Raw genomic sequence first — 22,033 nt, 5'->3', positions numbered from 1 at the left:
ATGGACATTTGCACTGGACCCCAGCGCCCTGGACCCTGCCTCCCTCATCTGCAGCACTCAGGGTGGTTAAGGCCACTCCCAGTCCTTAATTAACTTTTCAAGGAGAATCTGGCACCACTCCAGAGCAAAGGTTAGTGCTTCAGCTGCAGAAAAGGAGCAGAGATGACACGTCATATTAAAATCTGCTGGCAGGGTGCAAAACTAAGAGAACCTTTGCAAATTAAAAAAGGAAGGTTAATAGCAGGGTGCAGCTGGGATCAAGGCTGGGGGTTATGGGTTTTATTAGTTTGATAAGTGGCTTAGGTGGTGGATTTTGAAGCCAGAGATTTTTGGTGTTATATATGTCCTTCAACTGGAAGGTACAACATTTACAGAATAAGCACCAGCCAGGGGCTACCATAACCGCGAAGGGTATCTGACACATCAATGCCGGTTACCTTGCTGCCAATGAGGGCAGGAGACAAGACCAGAGTGTTACAGGAGAGGAAATGTCCAGCAAGTGGAAAAGTGGTGGCACTTGTTTGCAGCACAGTCATAGCTCATCCCGCAAGTGTATTGTTGCATGGTGTCCCAGCCTCATGCAAAGCAGCAAGGAGGAGTGAACACGGTACCAGCGACTCTGAGTATCATGGAGAGTGAAAACAAAGACACATTTTAAATGAAGTTGTGCAACATGTATTTGAAATACCACTCAAGATTACTCCCCCCAGGTTAATGCAGTTTTACTAGCTGAGAATGATATTAAATATTTACTGCAGTCTTACTGCTACTTGTAAATGGAATATGGAATACCATATGATGGGAGATAAATACCAGTTTGCTTTGGCAGAAAGGAACTGTCCAATGCTCTGCACTAGCTTTTCAAAGGCTTGAAATTAATTCCTCTTGCTTTTATGCATGATGTAATTGATACTAGAGTTGGTGTAAAGCTTATTGTTCCCTTAGGACATGTTGTATCTTGTGTCTATAATCTGTTTTTATAAACAGATTTAGCAGGATTAGGCTGCCACCCTAGTAAAGAACATTTCATAAAAATAATTTGTCAATGGCATTGTTTTCTTAGAAGGTATTTACCTGCTGGTGCGGATGGAGGGGAGAGAAAGAGGAGGTACTTAACTGTTAATGTGCTAAGGACTATTCTGTGAAGGCAAAACTGCTTCTAAATTGAAAATTAAGCTAACTGCTTCCAAAATGTATCAGCATCCCTCCCTCCCTCCCTCCCTCCCTCCCTCCCTCCCTCCTTCCTTCCTTCCTTCCTTCCTTCCTTCCTTCCTTCCTTCCTTCCTTCCTTCCTTCCTTCCTTCCTTCCTTCCTTCCTTCCTTCCTTCCTTCCTTCCTTCCTTCCTTCCTTCCTTCCTTCCTTCCTTCCTTCCTTCCTTCCTTCCTTCCTTCCTTCCTTCCTTCCTTCCTTCCTTCCTTCCTTCCTTCCTTCCTTCCTTCCTTCCTTCCTTCCTTCCTTCCTTCCTCCCTCCCTCCCTCCCTCCCTCCCTCCCTCCCTCCCTCCCTCCCTCCCTTCTTTTTCCTTTCCTTTCCTTTCCTTTCCTTTCCTTTCCTTTCCTTTCCTTTCCTTTCCTTTCCTTTCCTTTCCTTTCCTTTCCTTTCCTTTCCTTTCCTTTCCTTTCCTTTCCTTTCCTTTCCTTTCCTTTCCTTTCCTTTCCTTTCCTTTCCTTTCCTTTCCTTTCCTTTCCTTTCCTTTCCTTTCCTTTCCTTTCCTTTCCTTTCCTTTCCTTTCCTTTCCTTTCCTTTCCTTTCCTTTCCTTTCCTTTCCTTTCCTTTCCTTTCCTTTCCCTTCCTTTCCCTCTCCTCTCCTCTCCTCTCCTCTCCTCTCCTCTCCTCTCCTCTCCTCTCCTCTCCTCTCCTCTCCTCTCCTCTCCTCTCCTCTCCTCTCCTCTCCTTTCCTTTCCCTTCCTTTCCTTCCTTCCTTTCCTTCCTTTCTTTCTTTTTCTCAGCTGTGGCTGCTCCCCTTATGCCTGTTATGGCTTTGACTCCTCTGAATCATGCTCCTCTTTTGACCTGTCAATCCAGCTGCATCTTTTCCAGCCCCACTTCTCTTTGTTGTTGGCTTATTCCCCTCTTTTTTCCTATCTTTCAACCTTTTAATTTTCCTCTGGTTCCTTTCTACTTTCAAGGAAGGGTAATAATTAAATCAAAACGCCTCTCTGTAACATCTTCTACCACTCCTTAATTTCTAATTTTTGCTACAAATGTTTGGGCATTTGGCTTGTTTGCAGTCCCAAAGCAGGATGGGAAGAAAATCAGACTATGGCCTGACTACATTTGCACTGTGTGCTTGTTACACTAATGCCACTAATCAGAACTTTTCAGTCACTCCTCCTGGGTAAAAAGTAATGCTCCTCTTCTGCCCTGGAAACTGCTTACAAGGAGGTCAAACTAGGTTCCTTCTTCCCTTTCCCAGATAATCTCTGCCTGTCTTTTCTGGACAAGAAAAGGGTGAGTAAGTAGAATTAAAAAACCCTACACAAAATGTTTCAAACTACAAGTTGCCTGTGAAGAAATCCTTAATAGGGACACAAAATCCAAGTACAAAATAATACACCTGAGAAGAACAGAGAGAGCAAAGAAGGGGACGCTGTAACCTTATAGTATCAATCAGAAATCATGTTTCTTTATCAAATCAGGAAATATGTCTTGGCACATCCCTGGGCAATAGATAATGGCTTACACTGACTGTGCCAAAGCATCATATTCATACTGGTGTACTGACACTTTTATTATTAGCATTTGGTCAACTCTATAAAGTGATTGTTTGCTTTATTTTTAGGGTAGAAGAAAGTTTTAAAACCTTATTCTGGTCAATATTTGGCTTATCTGAAGTGATATCTGTGGTGCTGAAGTACGATCATAAATTCATTGAGAATATTGGATACGTACTCTATGGAGTATATAATGTGACTATGGTGGTGGTGCTGCTTAATATGCTAATAGCCATGATCAACAACTCCTATCAGGAAATTGAGGTAAGATAAGAAATTAGATTACAAACTCAATGTCCTTAATTATGACTCATAGTGAAAATTTAAAAAAAACACGGAAGCTGTAAATTATTCCCTGTGAAGATCAGAGTGAGGCTGAAACACAAATCTTGTGGTCTGTAAGAGTTAAGGCTGTGTCTGTCCTCCTTAAATTAGGATTGAATGAAAAATTAACAATGAATCATTTCTAGAACAAATTCAACTTCCTTGTCTTTAATGACCATCTGTGAGTAAACTCAATTTCCTTTATATGTATTTAATGAAAGCAGTTTGTGATATTTTTTACTATGCTCATTATGATAATTTATCTACATGTGTGTTATCTTAGCTGCATTGTTTACTTATGATAGAGCAAGTAATATTTCACCTGGCTTTTTGCACTGTTCTCTACTGCTTAAAAACCCAAGCCCATGTAGGTCTGAAACTCATGTCTGCATATTTAAAAATTTCACATCTTCCAAAATCCAGCTATACAAGCTTAATATAGATTTTTTTGAGGAATGTCTAGGTCTGCAAAACGTAACTGCATGAAAATTCACAAAAAGCAACTTTCAAAGGATATGAACACACCCTCAAGGAATATGAATAGGTTTCTGTAGAAAGCTGTTCGCAGGGTTTACCCCAACTTGTTCAGTAGTATTGGCATTAGCAGACTGGATTTGCTAAGTGCTTTGGATATAAACAACCCCCAGCTAATGTAAATAAAGGCAGAAAAACCCATGATTTGTATAACGTTAATGCTGAGTCACCACTTTCTTCTGCTTTGTTAAATGCCAAGTTTCCATAGCTGGGTTTGTATTAATTACTTGTTCTAATCTCCCCTCAGAGCCTGACGCTGCAAAAGGCCAGAGCTGAAAATACTTTCTCACTGAAGCGTCTGATTCACCCATGTACTGTCATGCAAATATAACTCTATCTTATGCCTGCTTTAACTAAGTCTAAATGTCAGAGAGACCTTATGTACGTTCTTTGCCCCAGAAGCCTTCCTGCATTCAGAAGGCAGAGTCATTTCCCCAAAGGCTTCTAATCACTTAAGATCAAGCATCTCTGAATCCTCTTCTACGGACACAAGATTTACTTCTGAAGGGGTCTCAGCCTCTTACTGCTTTTTCTAGTTTATTGTAATAGGTAGACATGCTCTTGAAAGTTTCCAAAGAAAAAATCTCTAAAAATACCTGAATAGCTGACCTATATTGACTTTCTAGTCTAAACTTTGTGATGACCATTTTCCTGGAAAAATGCTTTATCATCATTCTTGATTGTGTGGAAATTTTCAAAACTTTGTTAAAGACTCCTTGTGACTATCAGCAAGCAAAACGAGTGTGAGCTGTTTGGCCCAGATCTTCATACTTGAGGACTGGGAAGAACTAGTAAATCTCATCCTAGTTCCTTTCAGTCCTCAGTAGCAGGAAGATTAAAGACAGCGTCATCCTACTGACTGCAGAGGAAGTGCTTTTTGCCTATGTGTTTATCTGATGATAGCACTGTCACTAATGACAAAGGATGGTCATTACTTAGGAATTAAATCCCTTTATGGTCAGTGGGGACACGTTTTACTCTTAGCTGGAGTGACAAGACCACATTCTCATGGTTTCCATTGAACATCTCTCTTCAGCTACTTCTGGTTTTATTCTGCTAATGCTTCAAGTATTAGTGCTTCCTGCCAACTTGGCGTTTATGGAAAGAAAAAAAGTCCTTTTGCCAACCAGAAACCAGAACTACGTCTATCAGTAGACCCTTAGCTTCTTGTGACCATAAACAGTTCACAAATGATTTCCACTGTAATTCATCTTGAGGCTTCTGTGGGGGGCAACCCCAAGCAATGAGAAGGTCAAGCAGAAGTGAATGCTGCTCCACTGGCGAAGACACATTGCTGTAACTGTGACAGAATTAATGTCAGTTGTGCTATGCCAGTTTTTGACTGGGTTTCAGGGCTATGGGGTAGTCAGAGGTTATTAATTTCAGCAGAACACAGATGTGCATGAATATGGGGTATTGGCAGACCCACTCTCCTATTGATGCTGCTGGCCTCAACATAAACCACAATGAAAGCAGCTGTATCACATCCTTTCTTTTGCCTGATAAATGGTCCTGATACATTGCCCTGACCATCCTCCTATACAAACGCCAAGCAGACCCATAAAGTATGTGCTAAACCTGGCCCCTGTACTTGGAAGTGATCATGGCCCACCTTGATAGTTCATAAAGAAAATTACAGGCACTGAGTGATGGACTTTTTCTCCACCTTCATCAGTGGCAGGAGGTGAACAGTAAGAGAATTAAGGTGTACTGATGTAGGGGTACATGATGGTGAATGCAAACAGGATCAATGAGGAAATCAGCTAATAATAGAAGAAATCTGCGACCTAGCCTCTTCTGTGGGGGTTGCCTGGCAAATGCAGTGATAACAGTTAGCTGGCAGTTAGATAACATTGCAGTTGATCAGAGACAGTCTTTGTTCTTGTTGTGCACATAAAAGTTCCTTCTGCTTTCCGTGACTCTGTATATGTTCTGACACAGTCATTTATCGGCATAGCACAAGCACCAAATTGTTACTGAAAGACAGCCCTTTTGATGTACAAGAAAATAAGAAATAGCCTAGTATTGGGAGGACAGATACTCTTTGGTTATCCATTGCTTTGTTCAAATTTTCCTTATTTTGAGATGACCACAGAGAAACCTACAGAGACACGTTGCGTGCAGGGATCTTGGTTTGCAAATGGAAATCTGATTCTAGTTAAACCCTAGCTGTGTGTTTGTCTCTGTCATAGCTAAACTCCTTCCCGTTTGCTAATTATTCATTTGGGTGTTCGGCTTTTCTTTTTCTCTTCCCTTCCCAAGGAGGATGCAGATGTGGAGTGGAAGTTTGCACGTGCCAAGCTCTGGCTATCCTACTTTGACGAAGGAAGGACTTTACCTGCTCCTTTTAACCTAGTGCCAAGCCCTAAATCATTTTATTATCTCATACTGAGAATAAAAATGTGCCTCATAAAACTCTGCAAATCTAAGGCCAAAAACTGTGAAAATGACCTTGAGATGGGGATGCTGAATTCCAAACAACGGGTATGTTGTATCTTCACTTTTCACCTTGTTTGCAGAAAAGATTCATGCCAGGGACCTTCCGGAGGGGGTTGCACAGTACACAGGCAGATCAGGGACAGCACAGCCTCTTACTCAGCCTCTTCACTGCGTATTAGTTGTATTACATTGCACCTAGAGGGCCCTCCCAGACTTGTGGCCTCATTTTACTGGACACTGACAGGACACTGGGAAAAGAGCAACTTTTATAAAAACAGGTTCTTTTATGAGGGAGTTTCCCAAGGCCAGATAAGCAAGGGAAAAGACCAAGGGGAGAAGCAGAGGCACAAATAGGATCCTAGTTTGTCTGGCCCCTCATCTACCCAGCAGGCCTTTACGCCTCTTCAAAACATCCACCTTCCTTTAACTGATTTCCAAATTAATTTTACTGATATTATGACATTTTCTGCTGTTCCAGGTCTGGGAACAAGTTTCCAAGCAGGGCTTAATAACAACTCCTAAATACCTAAAGCTATAATTAACAACCTCTCTACTTAATCTGCCTAGTGATGTGTAGCCACTAATGGGTAGATCCTGCCTCAGTCACCGCCCCTTTGGTCATTTGAAATAGAAATTTGCTTTGGAAATCCTGGCTCCACAGCAGCACGCTTTCCTCAGCACTAATGAGAGTCCTCATGACAAAACAAGAGAGATGCAAGAATATGGTCAACATCCAGACCCTTCCCAACAGAATTAGCTTTGCTTCCCCATGGAAAAATGCCAGCAAAATTAGAGAAAATTATGTTGCTCGTGGAAATTATTATCTGCAACACTGTGCAGAGATGAAGTGTTCCCAGCACATAAGAAACACCATCCCACTCACAGGGCAAGACCACCTGCTTTACATTGGAGAAGAAAACACCCAAAACATTCACAGGAACTCAGCCACAGCTGCTCAGATGCTTTCATTAAATTCAGTGGATTCAAAGGTGCGAGGAGGCAGCTTTGCTTAAAAGTGTCCTGGCCTTTATTTAATTTTCTCATCTTAAGCTGGGTCTGAAACAAGAGAACAACACTGGGATCCCGTTCCTGGGGGAAAAGAAAAGCCCTCTAAAATATGTTGTCTGTTATTTCTTATAGTCACTGCACGTGAGAGGCTGATGTGGCTCCCTGGCAGGTTTGGCCAGCCATTCTAGGGAGATGAGATGTGGGCAGCCTACCCCCAGTTTTATACTGGGAGAAGGGAAGAGGTGTACTAAGAGACACTGAGGAGAAGGAAAAGAAAGTTGTAGGAAGCTTTGCAGAGTTTGTGTTTGTAACATGCAGCCTGCTTTTGGGCTTTGCCTGGCTCTCTTGGCTCTCCTTGACGGAGCAAAGAGCTGAGCAATACAACAACTCAAGGTGAGCTGTCCGGTTCCAGGCAAAGCCCACGGCCTTGGAGGAGATCACGCTCCCATGAGTTTAAGAGAGCTGCTCATGTCTGATGTCCATTCAGTCTCTACCAGAGCCTAAACTGGAGGGAGAAGTATATCCATGGAGTCTCCTCCATGTTAACAATCTACCCAACACGGTGAGCACTGCTGAGATAGACAAGCACTTGGGGGCATTTTACTCTATAAGTTAATTTAACACTACTATTGATTACTGAAAGACTCACTAGAACAGTCAAGTCTTGAAATGGAAGAAACGCTTGTCCTTTAACTATCTCAACTAATGATTAAAAAAGATAATATTTTTTAAAATGCTATTTGAATCTAACCATATAAAGCTCGCTTTGTTTGAAATTTCATTTCTGCTTCAAATTATAAACCAAAGCAACAAAATTTTCTCTAAGCCTCTCCTTCCCTAAGCCACATGAGTGAAAGTGTCTGGCTTGCCCTTTTTCATGGAACTTATGCAAAATTATTAGTTTCCATGGCTTTGACATAAATAATTAAGACTATCAGTCATTTCTTGCTTGCCTGTTGATTTTATTTACAGATCATCTTCAAAACAGTCTCTGTAAGACCATGGCACACCTGATGAGTGAGAAATAAAAAAAATAAAATTACGTGATTACTTCAGGCTTTTACTCTGATCATTATGAGCATCATGATTAAAAAAAAAAAAAAAAAAAAAGGAAAAAAAATTACCTATTTCTCAAGACCTCTGGTCCAGTCAGGGGAAAAAAACATTACCCGGTGCCTTCCTTGTACATACACTTACATATAGGTGCAGAGGTATATGATATGTATTGGCTTCTCTAGGTCTATGACATGAATTAATTCCTTTGAACAAGCAATTTCTTTTTCATTAACACTTGGACTAAAAAGTTCAGAGATGGAAAACAGAGACAAAGAAATAGCTTACAAATATTGTGTGTAGTCTTCAAAAAAGTCTCCTTCAAAGCTTCTAGAGGACAAAATTAGTAGCTGTGTTGTCCGCTGATAAAAAATACTGCTCTATCTGAAAAAAAAAGTATATATTTGTTGAGATAAAAAAGTAGAAAATGGTACTATTGTTTCAAAAGGACTGATGAAAATCAATTCTGTTTCAGAATTTGTTTTTGTACCACATTGATTTGTTCTCTTTAAACACAAGTATTTATTTTTCTTCTTTTCTTAACTTGTATTCTCTATTGGTAATCACCATTCTATTTAACATCTTTTGTGCCTTTTTACACCTTCTTGTCTAAAACTTGTGTGAGAATACCATTTTTGCATAGACAATTTAGAATCCAACTTTTTTTCAGTAATTTGTGGTTTATGACCCTTTTCTGTCTTTCACAAGTTTACTTTTTTAGACCTGAATGTGCTGGCTTTTATTCTACTCATACATTGAACCATTTCCTACTGTTTTTATAAAGCTCTGTCTAGTCTGGGTCTATCTGGGTATGAGAAGGTATCATTGATTTAATTATATCATGATGTTTTATAATTTCAGAAAGTTCGTTTTCACTCTAGCACTCGAAATACAGAATTTTTTTCTGGGAAGAACGCTTATAACAAGCCCACAAGATACCAGGTAATCACAGCATGAAAGCAGGAGCCAGGGAAGAGATCTGTCAGTGAACAGCTCTTACCTGCAAGGGTCATGTTTTCTAGTCGATGCCATCCTGTGATGTGCCAGGCTGTGGCTTAGCACGGGCACAGGACTGGGCTGGGGCACTTCAGAGACAAACACAGCCTATCACCCATGGAAATACGCTTAAGTGTTAGTGTTTGTCATGCTAATTAATTCCACTCAAGGGTGTTTAATTTAATACAAGAAATATCATTCAAGCTTTAATCCTCCAGTCTTGCACTGACAGCATTTCACCTGTCATGACACAGCATCATCTCTCCAGCCTTTGCATTAACATTTGCATGTGCTTTCTCTGGCAGTGACTTGTCCTACCAAGCTAAACCTGCAATGTGGTACAGTTCAAACATACTGGTGGCTGCAGCGGTGGCACGGGGTACCCCAGCCATCGCAGGAGCTAACGCAACTGCCACTCAGCTGGAGTGTTTGTGCCAGCAGATGTATTATTTCTTGTGCAAACATGTAGTAGGGCAACTTAGTACACAAAATGTGGCCCAGGGGATTTTCTCCTTATTTTTAACGTAAAGTGAAAAGGAATCTGACGGCCAATGATACGTCTGAAGGAACCGACATTAAAGAAAGTTGAGGAAAACAATAGTTAAATTGGATAAAATGTGCAGCGGCAATTCTAGAGTTGGTTTGTCTTGTGTTGGTACAGCATCTGGCACGACGGGCTCCTAGGCTTTACAGCAGACCACTCAATAAACCAGTAATAAATTTTTACTGGTTTTAAAAGTTTTCCAGGCTTTTGTGCCAGGATAGGAGGCATGTCTAAAAATCTAAGTTAGACACGGAATACATTCACTCTGGCATCTGGAGTTAGTTGGCTTGATACCATCAAAGCCAAAGGGAAGAGATGATTGTATCCCGCTCAAAATAGCCTTTCAGCATTTCTGGCATTTTCCTGTCTATTCAAACCCACAGGTCAGCCCCTGCTGGACTTGTTCTCTTCCTGTAGCTATTACGTCTACATGAGACCACCTAACATTTGTGGTAAAGCACACTCTTATCTCCAACGCTGAAAAAGCCAAAGACAGCTGTGAAAAATAGGTAGAAAAGGATAACTACCTGCTATTTTGCTTTAATAATGCTCCTACTAGGCTTGTCTTCAAAAGATCTCAGAAAGTTGCAGGAAGAAATTGCCCAAATAATATACGGAGATTGTAATAGTCTTGATTATCTAAATATAAAGAAGAACAACCAGTTTGATAATCTGGCCAGCAAGTTTTCTTCTACAACAGTGAAAACCTTTGATGCAGTAGCTTCTTGCTGAACTGTTTTCCTCAGTGGTACTTTTCAAGTGATGTATCTGCAGTCAGTGTACTTGGACTACATAGACAGTGCTCTTGAGGGATAACAAATATATACAGAATCTAAACATGCAATAATTTGAGAAGTAGGAAGAACAAGTCAACACACAGCTGCCATGATCTGGAAATAAACTAGATCAGGCAAAATGATACCTTTATCAAACCATCTTGAGGTCAGACTTTAAGATGGAGCATTGCTAAAATGCTGTGCCAAGCTCACACATTTTTCCCACTTTCAGCACTGCAGTCTGTCATGTTATCAACAACATCACCTGCAAAACTCAGGAAAGGATTTGTCAGGAAAAAAAATAGAAGGAATACGCTGTCCCTTTAAAGGCTCAGAGGTCTATTTCTTTGCTGTTTGGAGAGACAAAATAGCAAAGAGATAAGAAATGAGCAAATTCCTTTGCTTGCTTCACTCTTGAGCTCTTTTGCTGCCTAACTGACAACGTGTGCATTTGAGATCAGCAGGTTTGAGATCTGATGCCCAGTGAGTGGTTGTCCCCTCTGATCACTGCTGACATGCACCTGATTTTGACCAGGGACATGAAGATGCAAAGCATTTCCTCCCATTAGTGCTGCCCTGGGACCTCCCACACTCATGCCAAATGACATCTACAGTGACCACAAACACAACAGCAAGAAGAAACCTGTGAATTAAATAGCAGTATTAAGGTCTGTAACAATGTGATCTTCAATGGTGCATATAAGTGAAGTCCAGAATAAAACACTATAACTAGTGAAGTGAGAAGACGTCATGGCCTCCACATTAAAGACAAGGAACAGAGGAGTGAGTGGGACTTACCACACCCAAAAAGCCTATGGTTGAACCAGAAATTGAGCCCCAAATCTCATGAGTCCAATTTCATCACCTTGACCACAAATCTGTCCTTTTCTTCGCACTTCCCTCTGTGCTAGATGGTCTAGAAAGTGTTCAGATAGCTGATGGTAAATGCAAAGCTAGAAAGTTGTGCCAATAAATACATAAAAAAGATTAAATTCAGTGCAGAGTTATGCCTGACCTGTTCCCATTCTTTTAAGACCCTTTTAAGACCAACACCCAGTAGTTAACTGTTGCATAGTATAAAAGATCCGTAAGACCTGAAGAATTTCAATTCTTCAGAATTTCAGAGAATGGGGGAACAGTACTTTATAGAAATCAGATGTCTTTGAATTGTTTCAAGTTTAGCATTCATTATCAAGAGGCTGTCTGTCAGTTTTGTTCAGCATTTCCCTGCAGTATCCAGGATTATTTTGCAAAGGCTATTTCACTCATTGAGGCTAAACAGAGCAGAACTGGGGAGAAGGGGAGAAGCGAGGCTTAGAAGCCACAGTGCAATATTGAGGCAAAATTTAATTACTTTCCTAAAGCTATTGGCAGAAATATTCACTAAGTGGCTGAGTAGACTCTTGATAAAAAGTGGTCACATTTTTAACATTTAGTTTCTGCAGCCGTATCTGACTACAACATGTATTTGATAGACTAGGCAGCCGTAGGTTTGTGACTTTTATCACACATAGTGGGTAATATAAGACAACGTTTGAGTAGTGTCCATCAAAAATATAAGCTGTATGGAAACTGGAGAAGATAGATGTTATGTTATCATATTTTTCCAGGTAATAAGAGCATTCACTGTGTGCTGATTCCTTGTTTTACTCTAAATTTCCTCTGTCGTCTGTTCTGAAAAAAAGAATAATTTATTTTTGGATCCAGGTTTTCCCTACTTTCCCCAAACATTACTTCATTTATGTTTTCTCAGGTGACAACCCTACCTCCCTCTGGATTCTACTACCTTGGCCATCTTCAACACACCGTACGTGCGCTATGCCTCATCTCTGTTGCCTTAATGACTCACACGGTTAGCCAGGTGCCTCTTTGATGCAAGGACAGTCTTAGACATCCCATATTCCATGACTGCATGACCTATACAAATGACTGGATCCTTCTCTGATGTTCACATGCCTTTTGCACTGCTATAATCCATATTTGGCTACTAAGAAAAAAGAGCAGATGTACTGATTCCTTAATTCATATTTCACACTCTTTGCAGCCTTTTTCAGTGATGTTCAAGGCAGAGATGTGATTGCTCCATGAATAAGTGAGCCCGTGCTGGGAGAGGCTTTTCCCTTAACAGTGGCCATCTGGTCAATGAAAGACACTTGTGTATCTGTTCTTGGATGCTCACTGAGCTCTTCTCTGTTTGCAGAGGATGCACCTAAATCATTGTCTCTGATAGATCAATCCTTTTTATGTTTATCATTGTTGAGATCCTTTTTCCCTATTGATGAGCGTCTTCTCTGTAGTGAAGAGCTGGCAAAGATGCAGGCCTTCAGCTGTAACCCAGTGTGTAGCCCAAGACTGCCAAAGTTACTTTCCTTCTAGATAAACATGACATGCATTTTTTGGAACAATATCACATTGCAAGTTCATAACCATAGCCGTCTTCTACTATTTCCATATATACTGTTCCTTACTAAAAATCATCTCCCATTTTATAAGTCTACATGGCTCTATGTTTTCCCCTGTGCATGTCCCTTAAAATCTGCCATTTCCCTAAGCAACTTCTCTCACTTAAGCCAAGTTCTCCGCTTCTGTTCAAACTCTCTTCTCACTGTCATTCACTAAATATATTTTCTCTCCTAAAACCCCAATTGCAAAGCAAACAGAGTCCTTCTGTTAAGCTCAGGTCAGATGTTTAGTTCGTTATCAGGAGTGAATTTGCTAACATCATTAATTAACCACTTATTTCTTCCTGTGAAGTATTTTTTATTAATACTTTAAACAGCAACATGCTAAAGGAAGGCTCTGGATACCATTTCTTAGCTTGCTATTGGATCATCTGTGTTTTCTTTATTCATGTGCATCCCACAGAATACCCCAAAGTGCCTCATATGTGGGCTTATTATGGAATGGCTGTCAATCAACTATTGTAATGCAAAGTTCATAATATAAAGTATAAAATAAATGGGAAATCAATAAAAAATTCTCTTTGCATCCTCTGAAGCCAGGTTTTATCCATAGTGAAATCAAATGTTTGAATTGCTCATAATGAGTCTAGAGTTGAGGCAACGTGGATAAGCACATGTTAAGTGTTTCTGTTCTCTTTTCAGAAAATAATGAAACGTCTGATTAAGCGGTATGTACTGAAGGCTCAGGTTGACCGAGAAAATGATGAGGTCAATGAAGGCAAGTGGATTTTTATAATTGACAGAGATTAGAGCATGCAATATTGTTGCTGTTGATATGGCCAGTAAGAGGGTTGCGCTTAGTTAACATCCTCTGTAGAGAGAGGGCTTGCTCACGCTCACACTAAGGGGAGCACATTCTCGTGCACCTGGCAGAGCATGGGAAGCTGAAAAGTCCTTGATTTAGTACAAGCACTACTTAGCAACAACTAAACCATCAGTGTGTTATCAACATTATTCTCATCCTAAATCTAAAACACAGCACTGTACCAGCTACTAGGAAGGAAATTAACTCTACCTTAGCCAAAACCAGGACAATATCATAGGGTCTGTCATTACATAATCCTGCTCTGCCCCATAGTTCCACCTCTCCCTGCTTTACACCACCCGCAATATTGCCAACACCTAACCTTGCCCTGGGGTCTAAGTAAAGCAGTTTCTGACTGTACTGCCCATGTCTGTCCCGAGGACGACTTCTGAACTGGATAAGGATTTGTATGGCCATGATGTCATGTAGGATTTATATGCAAATGGAAAAGAACCTCATTCTAACTCCTCTTAGCTGCTACCCTCCTGCAAATGCCCTGTGTAGGTGGAGATCAATATGTGAGGAGAAAACAGACTTGAGAAAAAAGATGACCTTTCCATACATACTTGCTATCGCTGTCAGAACCACTACTGCAAGTACAGGTTATTTCTTATGTGTCAAATATTAAGCGCATAAGTGCAGGGATACCATATGTAACTGCACATACATTCATGACCAAAGACACTGAAATTTATGCTTTCTCAGGTCTTAAAACCATAGAGATTAATTATTTGGATCAATATTGCTAACAACAACATTTTCCTCCTTTTAGGAGAACTTAAAGAGATTAAGCAAGATATTTCTAGTCTCCGCTATGAACTCTTAGAGGAAAAGTCACAAGCTACTGGCGAGCTGGCAAGACTAATACAGCAGCTGAGCGACAAATTTGGGAAGAACTTAAATAAGGACATTTGATGGTGAACACAGAAAAAAAGCAACTGGCTTTCTAAACATTATTCAGTCTCAACCAGCATCTTAGGAGGGCAAAAACCACGCAAAAGATGGGTACTGCACACTCAGCTTTTGCTAACTAGCAAGTATTGGTAGGAGCACTTTGCATTACTCCTGTGCTTAGTGAGTTACCAGTTAAAACTTATACAACACAAAAGTGACTTACTGGTAAAAAAATAAGCCCCTTAACATCAGAAATAGATGCATCATGGGGAAGGCACCTCTAGTTAAAGGCAAAAAAGCCAGATCTTCACCCATCTGACTCTAGTGAAGACAGTGCAACTGTGCTCATTCATACCAACTGAGACTGTACGGAACAGAACTGGGTGAAGTCTGAAGAAAAAATGTGCCAAGCATATTCCTTGAAAAATTTTAGAAATTCCTATCGTTGGGTGTGTTCTCTCCTTTTATGTTTACACGGGCATCCATGAAGATAACTTTGAACAGCACTGTGGTTAATGAAAAGCAAATGAGAAAACACCTGCTGAAATCACTAAGGTAAAGAAAGTATGGCAGGTAGAGGTCATCTGCTTTTTAGACTGATGACGGCATTGGAAAAATGGGCCAAGATTGTTGGGTAAAGCATCCTTTCACCCCTCTGCTACAACCTGATAAAGGGACTCCCAGCCAAAAACTCCGCTCCGCCTTTTCCAGCTGTATTAGCTAGTCCACCAACGGATATGATCCCTTTGTACACACCTAGCCTCTCTCTTATCCTTAGATGATCCCAGCTTGAACAACAGTGTACTGAAATATTCATTATGGTGTGAAACTCCCTTCCCAGGCATACCCAGAAATAACATATATTGTGCTAATGTGTTCAGTTCAAGGAACAACATTAATCCAGTGACAGTGATGCAACTGAGCTCAGCTTTTGGATTCCAGAGGTCAAACAGCAAGCCATAGGTTGGGATAAATCACAAAGAATGTAGCCCAGTAGTTTCAAACCTTTAAATCACTATGAAAAGGCTTCAAATCCACTGAGAACATTCTGACAAAAAAAAAAAAAAAAAAAAAGAAGGAAAAATCATTGCAGAAATTATTGTTTTCTGTGTTTGGCTCTTTTGGAGGACAAGGAAGGAATTAAAACTGTTTTAAAGGCTGCAGTAATTCAAGTACTCAGATTGCACTTTTACAACTGGAAAGCGATGAATCTGTGCAACACAACTGCAAACTTGGATCGCTTGGGTTTTTACGTTTAGCTACGTGATTTCGACTACTTAAAGCACACCTAACTACTTGGGAACCACTGAACCGACCGTTTGTTTACAAGAGACACCTATAAGATGAACATTACATTTAGTATCAGCTAAGAAAAACAAGCAGAACCAGAAGGTGACCTGTGATCAGTTCTTAAGTGCCAGATGAGAACACAGATAGCCTAATAGAATAATAGTTATATTTGTACAAAAAAAAAAAAAAAAAAGAAAAGAAAACTAAATAAAAAAGTGTACTGTAGGTAGATCCGTTTAGAGAAAAAGCAAAATACTGTATTTTTACCTTTAATAAGATTATCTTGTATACTGTAATATTTTTACCTAAAAATGGGAAAAAAAATAAAATTACCTCATACTATTTTGTTGTACATTGAGTGAAATATTTGCCTGATCTTTTGACTATCCAATACATGGAGTTTTTTTGCTTTTCTGCAGTGTGTGAACAATGAAATCATTATATGAAGCAATTTTGCCATAGGAATTCTGAAGCCCAAAAGAGTCAAAAAGCAAAACGTAAACTAAAATACATTTAAAAGGAATAAAACTAAGAAATTAAAGGTTCTGTGACGAATTATAGTCTGCAAAAATGACTCCTAATTTGGCGTGCTTAATTTGCAATTACTGTATCCTTATTAACGTGTTTGCAAAAGTCATGTTCTAAGAACAGAAATTCATCTCAGGTGGCTTCAGACAAGCAGAGTGCTGCTACTGAGCGTGCAAGCAAAAGTTAAATGAGTAAGATTGGAGTTTACAGGCTTCAGCTGGTGAGACAAGTGAAATGGCATTTGCCCCGGATTACCCCGTCTGGGTAAGTGGTATTTCATAGTGCTCCAGCACTGGGTAGCGGTTCCCTGCTGTTCACAAATGTTGCTTTTGCATGATAGCTCTTGCAACGTAGTGTTGTGATGGAACACTTCAATGTCAACCTTCAGCCGAGTGCCAAGTGCTGGTGTAAGGCAGGCACTGAAGTAATAATACTTGCAAGAATAACTCATCGGTTTGGGCTGTCTTCCGCTACTTAAAACAGAAAATGTTGCTGATTTTGAATGTTCAGTTTTCCCCATAAGGAGCAGCAATATGGTAATACCGCTTCTTTCCCACGCCCCTTTCCAGCCACTGTGTAAAACAGTTTTTCAGTTTTGGAAAACCGGCTTTATTGCCACAGCACCGTCTTAAAAATTTATTTCATTACAGCTCTACGTTTAACTCTTGATCAAAGCATTGCTTTACCCTTCCCTTTCAGTGTTTCAGCATCCCCTAGGAATTCAAGCAGAATTAGTCTATGTAAACTTATAATAACCACTACAATTTCCATTTCTTATGGTATTGTATGTCAAGTCACATGAGAAAGTTAAGTGGCAACTCTATGAGACACTTTCATTTTGTATATTGAGATGCAACTCAACAAAAAGCCTGTCCTAAAGTCTAGCAATGCCAACAGCAGTGTTCTCCTACAGCTGAATATTGCAGTCCATGCATGTTCAGGTCAGCATAAATAACACGGTACTGGGAGTAGCTTGTTGAATTCTGTGGGCCCGGGGGAGGCATAGCCGTGCCCCGTCAGCTACTGCCTGCTGCCCTTGTGGCCTCTGTATAAGTGAAGAAGTGCAGTCGTGCCACAGCTATTAGCATGCTGCTCTGCAGTCAGGTATTTGCTATGAAAGAGCATAATATTTTCTAGGACTTCGAAAGGAGTCCAAAGGATGTAAAAAAAAAAAAAAATAATGTTTAAAAAAGCTGCTTCCTCCCCTTTTGCATTTACATTCCAGGAACTGTCAAGGCACTGAGACTTCTTATATAAATATTAATGACAAGCAAAATCCCACTTCATCAGAGCGCTTTTCTCATCTGGTCCCAGGAACATACACAAGGAAGCTGCACACTACATATTAATGTGCTATCAGCAGAAAATATGTTAAATTCATGGTTTATTCTCCAAGCTCTGTTTATAAGAAATTAAAATTAAGAAGCCTTCCTAAAAGATCACTGAGACAACTTAGAGAGCTTGAAGAGGAAAAATCAAAATAGCTGGGACCCAGGTCAGGTTAGACCTGAGACGTTCAGGTCCCTGTCCCATCTCCCACCACCAGTGGGACCTCATGGCAGACCAGCGTCACATCAGCCCACCTCCAGGGTTAGATTTGATCCAGTCTGCAACAGTTCTTACTTTTGGCTTTGAAATATAGGATTTAATATTCCTTGGACTAATTCACCCTCCAAAGGAACTGAACTTTTCCCAAACTCTTTATAGATACAGAATTATGACTTTTTATGGGAAATATGTTACAAAGGGGTCAGGGAAAGATGAAACTAACCTGAAGTCATCTACACAAGGGTGAATATTCTCCAAGAGATCGTCCTAATTCTGCTAATCCCACAGGTCAATCAAACTAGAGTTTAAGGAGACACCCTGAGGAAAATCAGAACAAAGCCATTAACTAGCCAATATTGATTTATTGACTGCCCAAGCCTTCAGACAATTGTTTCACACATTGCAAAGACCAAACCAGTCAGCTGCTGCTAACAGAAAGGGAGCAAACAGCAGCAAGCATTGAAATTACTTGATATGGGTGAACTGCCAGGTTTTAAACCAAGAACCCCTGTTGACCGGAGGTGCAAATCCTGAAACAAAGGAGCTGCCTGAGGGCATCATGCCACTGCTTTCAGCAGCGTGAGATGGGCTTTGCAGCCCACAGGGTGGAGGTGGTCTTTCATACACAGCTTCGCCCTCAGAGCTGGACTAATTCTGCCCCTAGCCTTACTGTCTACTGACTACTGTCCCCAGTTCCCACAAAACACGGTTTAAAAGTAAATAAGAAGCAAGAACGGTGTCATGAATAACAGCTTAGAAGACTGTCTGCTTCCTGACCAGAGCTCACAGTGCATTAAATTGTCAGAGCTAAGCTTTATTTTTAATTAATCTACATGAGAAAAGCATTTCCAGCAGGCCAAAAGAAATTGCCCTAATTAAAAGCTGTAAGAGATTAAGGATCACTCAGCAAGGACAACCTGGGACACAGTCCATCACCGCGAATGCAGGAAACTCAGGCAGCGCGGACAGGGTTTCAAACACATCACCAGCTGCCGGCAGATCTCTGCCTGCCCCAGGGGCCGGGGATCTGTGCTGCAGCCCTGGGCTGCGGGTGGGGATGGAGGAGGCAGCATAGCATCAGTCCTGCATCGCGGGTAGCTGTGGTGCCGCAGAGCACCTCTGCCTCTTCTCATGTCCCAAGCAGGACCCTGGCAAACAGGTTTTTCATTCCTAATTTGGCTTGCATTTGCCTCCCTCACTAACCAACAGGTAGGGAAATGGAAGCCATGACTTCATAGCAAAGGCTACCAGGACTGTCCTGCAAGATGGCTTTCAGATGGGGAGGAGAGGTGTTTCCTCTATCCAGATGTTATAAATACTCTCTGCATGACCCAGCCTGACCCCTAAAAGCAGCTTTGCCCTTGCTTTGGCCACAAAACTCTCACCACTACAGAGTTAGAGCCTCTCATACCAGCAGGTCCCATTGCTCCTTCTTCACCCACGTGGTTCATGCTCATCTTTTTACCTCGCCAGTGACTGGGCTGTAAACCCAGCAGGTGGGAGACCTGATGCTGGACACTAGCCCCTATGAGCTACTGCCATAAAGAACTTACATTTTTAGTAAAAAAAGGTAGAGAGGGCACAGGAGAAATAGCCCTTGCTTCCGGTGGGGGAGGGAAGGCACAGAGAAATTCAGGGATTTGCCTTAATAAGCAGGAAGTCAGGGGCCAAAAATGGACCTGTGAGTCTCTGAATCTTACTTAGGGCTATATATAACCCATTAGCTTTGCCCTCTCTTGGTCCCTGTCCTGCATCTTTGTAGGACACAGCCTCTGGTGCGAGGGATAAGATCTGTCAATGCCCAGCGCGAGCAGCACAAGACCAACAATATGAAAAAAGAATCATTGCCTCAGTTTTCATATATCATTTTGCAAAGTGATTCCCTCAATCTCTGGGTAGTTTTAATGGCTCCATATCAATAATGAGATAAGCCTTCATTATAGCTGAATTTAAATCAAGCCAAATAGAAAGAGAGATAATTACCAAAGGGGTGAAATAACTAAACTCGTTCTGGAATTTGTAATACCTTTAATAGCAAGGAAAAGGACACTCACTTAAGGTCATTTAAGACAGATATTTAACACAAACCTGCAGTCTGATAAAGGGGCATTGGAAGGGCTTAAAAGGTTAATGAATAGTAATGAGCTTGTTAATGTACAACCAATGTTTACTATAATACAGACTAATATTTAATTCCCTCACTAATGATTAATTATTCTGCTGCAAGGGTTTAATTAGGGCTTACACAGCAGGAGTGCAGGGGGATCTGGTGTTGAGAGGGATTTCCATGCCACAGTCACTGGAGCCCTCAGCACAGGAGGGACATGGACCTGTTGGAGCAGGGGCAGAGGAGGGCACAGAAATGCCCCGAGGGCTGGGAGAGTTGGGGTTGTTCAGCCTGGAGAAGAGAAGGCTGTGGGGAGACCTTATTGCAGCCTTCCAGTGCTTAAAGGGGGCTTGTAAGAAAGATGGGGACAAACATTTTAGCAGGGCCTCTTGCAAAAAGACAAGGAGTAATGGGTTTAAACTAAAAGAGGGTAGATTCAGAGTGGATGTAAGGAAGACATTTTTTACTATAAGGGTGGTAAAACACTGGCCCAGGTTGCCTAGAGAGGTGGCAGATGCCCCATCCCTGGGAACATCCCAGGTCAGGCTGGACGGGGCTCTGAGCAACCTGATCTGGTTGAAGATATCCCTGCTCACTGCAGGGAGTTGGACTAGATGGGCTCTAAAGGTCCTTTCCAACCCAAAGTATTCTATGATGACTCTATGAGTCTATAATTCTGGGCCCTCCTCCAGCAGCTGCTCCTGTGGTGGGCACAGCTTTGGGTGTCACAGCATGCCTGTGTGTTGAGGAAGCAGGAGACTGACAGCTGAGATCTTCCTTAGGATGAAGATTTAAGGATCAAAATTCTCCTGTACATCCAAATGTGTGGTGCACAGACTCCATAGCAAGTTGCTTTTGCAAACAATCGAACAAAACCCCAAAGGAAACGTGTCCCTGTACCCAGGAACTGCCAGCATCATGCACTGCAGCCGTGCTCTCTCCTTGGAGCAGGTCTCCGAGTCTTGTTATACGGGTACCCAGCATCACTTCTGATTGCAAAGATCGTGGAACAGGGATTGTGGCAACTCACTCCAAGGTTTTCATTTGAAGATGAAAGATGAAAGCTTCCATCAAATTAAAAAGCTGTTTTTATGCAAAAACATTTTCTGTACAATAACATGTTTCAGGCCAAACCTGCACCATGATTCCCAAACACAAATAACAAAAGTGAATTAATCCTATAAAGACGATCATTGGGCACACGCATTTTGAAACAGCACTGACTGATCTTATCATTCCTGCAGCCAGCCAGGTCAGCTTCAGCAAGCTACTCAGAAGACCACACGTATCTGCCCAGCTCTGCAATTGCAGCCAGCCAAGTGACAGCTTAGTGACTTTGAGTTTTTTGGTCTTTCTTCCCCCAAAGTCCACAGTGACACCATATCCATGCCACAGCTCTCAGGGCCATCAAACCTGAAGCCCGTATAAGTAACACTTAGGCAAGCCTTTGCTCGGGGGGCTTGCACATGCAAGCACACTAAGCACATCCAAGAGCAGTACTCCAGCTTATGGCTTTCTGGTAGTACCTGATTTCTGCAAAGCAATGTTATTGAGATTAAAGTGTAACAGTGAGCGAATAACAGCTACCTCATCAGAAGCAATATTCACTGCAGAGTAAAAAGACACAACTTGAGAGAGACTTTTGTACTTATTAAACACTCACAGCCATGTGTTGTGGACGTAAAAACACCTAAGTCAGTCCCTGCTACCGTCCAGCCATTACACCAGGACACATTTTTCATGATACTCCACAGTCACTGTTTCTGCTGCGATGAGCATCACCATGGGAAATCCGGCGCAGGCGTGTGACAGCAGAGGTAACCCATCACAGGCACATGAGCTGCAGAGAGGAATGGAGTCCTGGAGAAAACCAGCTACTGCTTCCCTAAAGGGGGCGGATGGCGGAGATGATTTTACAGACCTGAACCCCAAACCTCCAGCAGGTTTTACTTTCAGAGCAGAACAGGTGGGAGCAGGCGTCTGCAGGCAGGAGAGCCAGGGGACGGACAGC

The 22,033-nt window shown here is 41.4% G+C and overlaps 1 protein-coding gene across 3 annotated transcripts in view; it reads left to right on the top strand.

Annotated features, from left to right (window-relative positions):
• The window catches only part of TRPC7 (transient receptor potential cation channel subfamily C member 7), a 72,547-nt gene extending 57,892 nt beyond the window's left edge, over positions 1 to 14,655 (top strand). The window contains exons 7-12 of one of the 3 annotated variants that reach the window (XM_064458107.1): positions 2,783 to 2,978; positions 5,835 to 6,056; positions 8,934 to 9,014; positions 12,142 to 12,195; positions 13,493 to 13,568; positions 14,428 to 14,655. In XM_064458107.1, the coding sequence (XP_064314177.1) occupies positions 2,783 to 2,978; positions 5,835 to 6,056; positions 8,934 to 9,014; positions 12,142 to 12,195; positions 13,493 to 13,568; positions 14,428 to 14,570 (772 nt within the window). In that variant the 3' untranslated portion in view covers positions 14,571 to 14,655. The remainder of the gene's footprint in view (positions 1 to 2,782; positions 2,979 to 5,834; positions 6,057 to 8,933; positions 9,015 to 12,141; positions 12,196 to 13,492; positions 13,569 to 14,427) is intronic. The other 2 variants (XM_064458108.1, XM_064458109.1) reach the window with 2 other exon arrangements.
• The last annotated feature ends 7,378 nt before the right edge of the window (positions 14,656 to 22,033 follow it).

This window comes from Phalacrocorax carbo, chromosome 8, assembly GCF_963921805.1.
Source record: "Phalacrocorax carbo chromosome 8, bPhaCar2.1, whole genome shotgun sequence".
Taxonomy (NCBI): Eukaryota; Metazoa; Chordata; class Aves; order Suliformes; family Phalacrocoracidae; genus Phalacrocorax; species Phalacrocorax carbo.
This window is presented reverse-complemented; position numbering and strand designations above follow the sequence as displayed.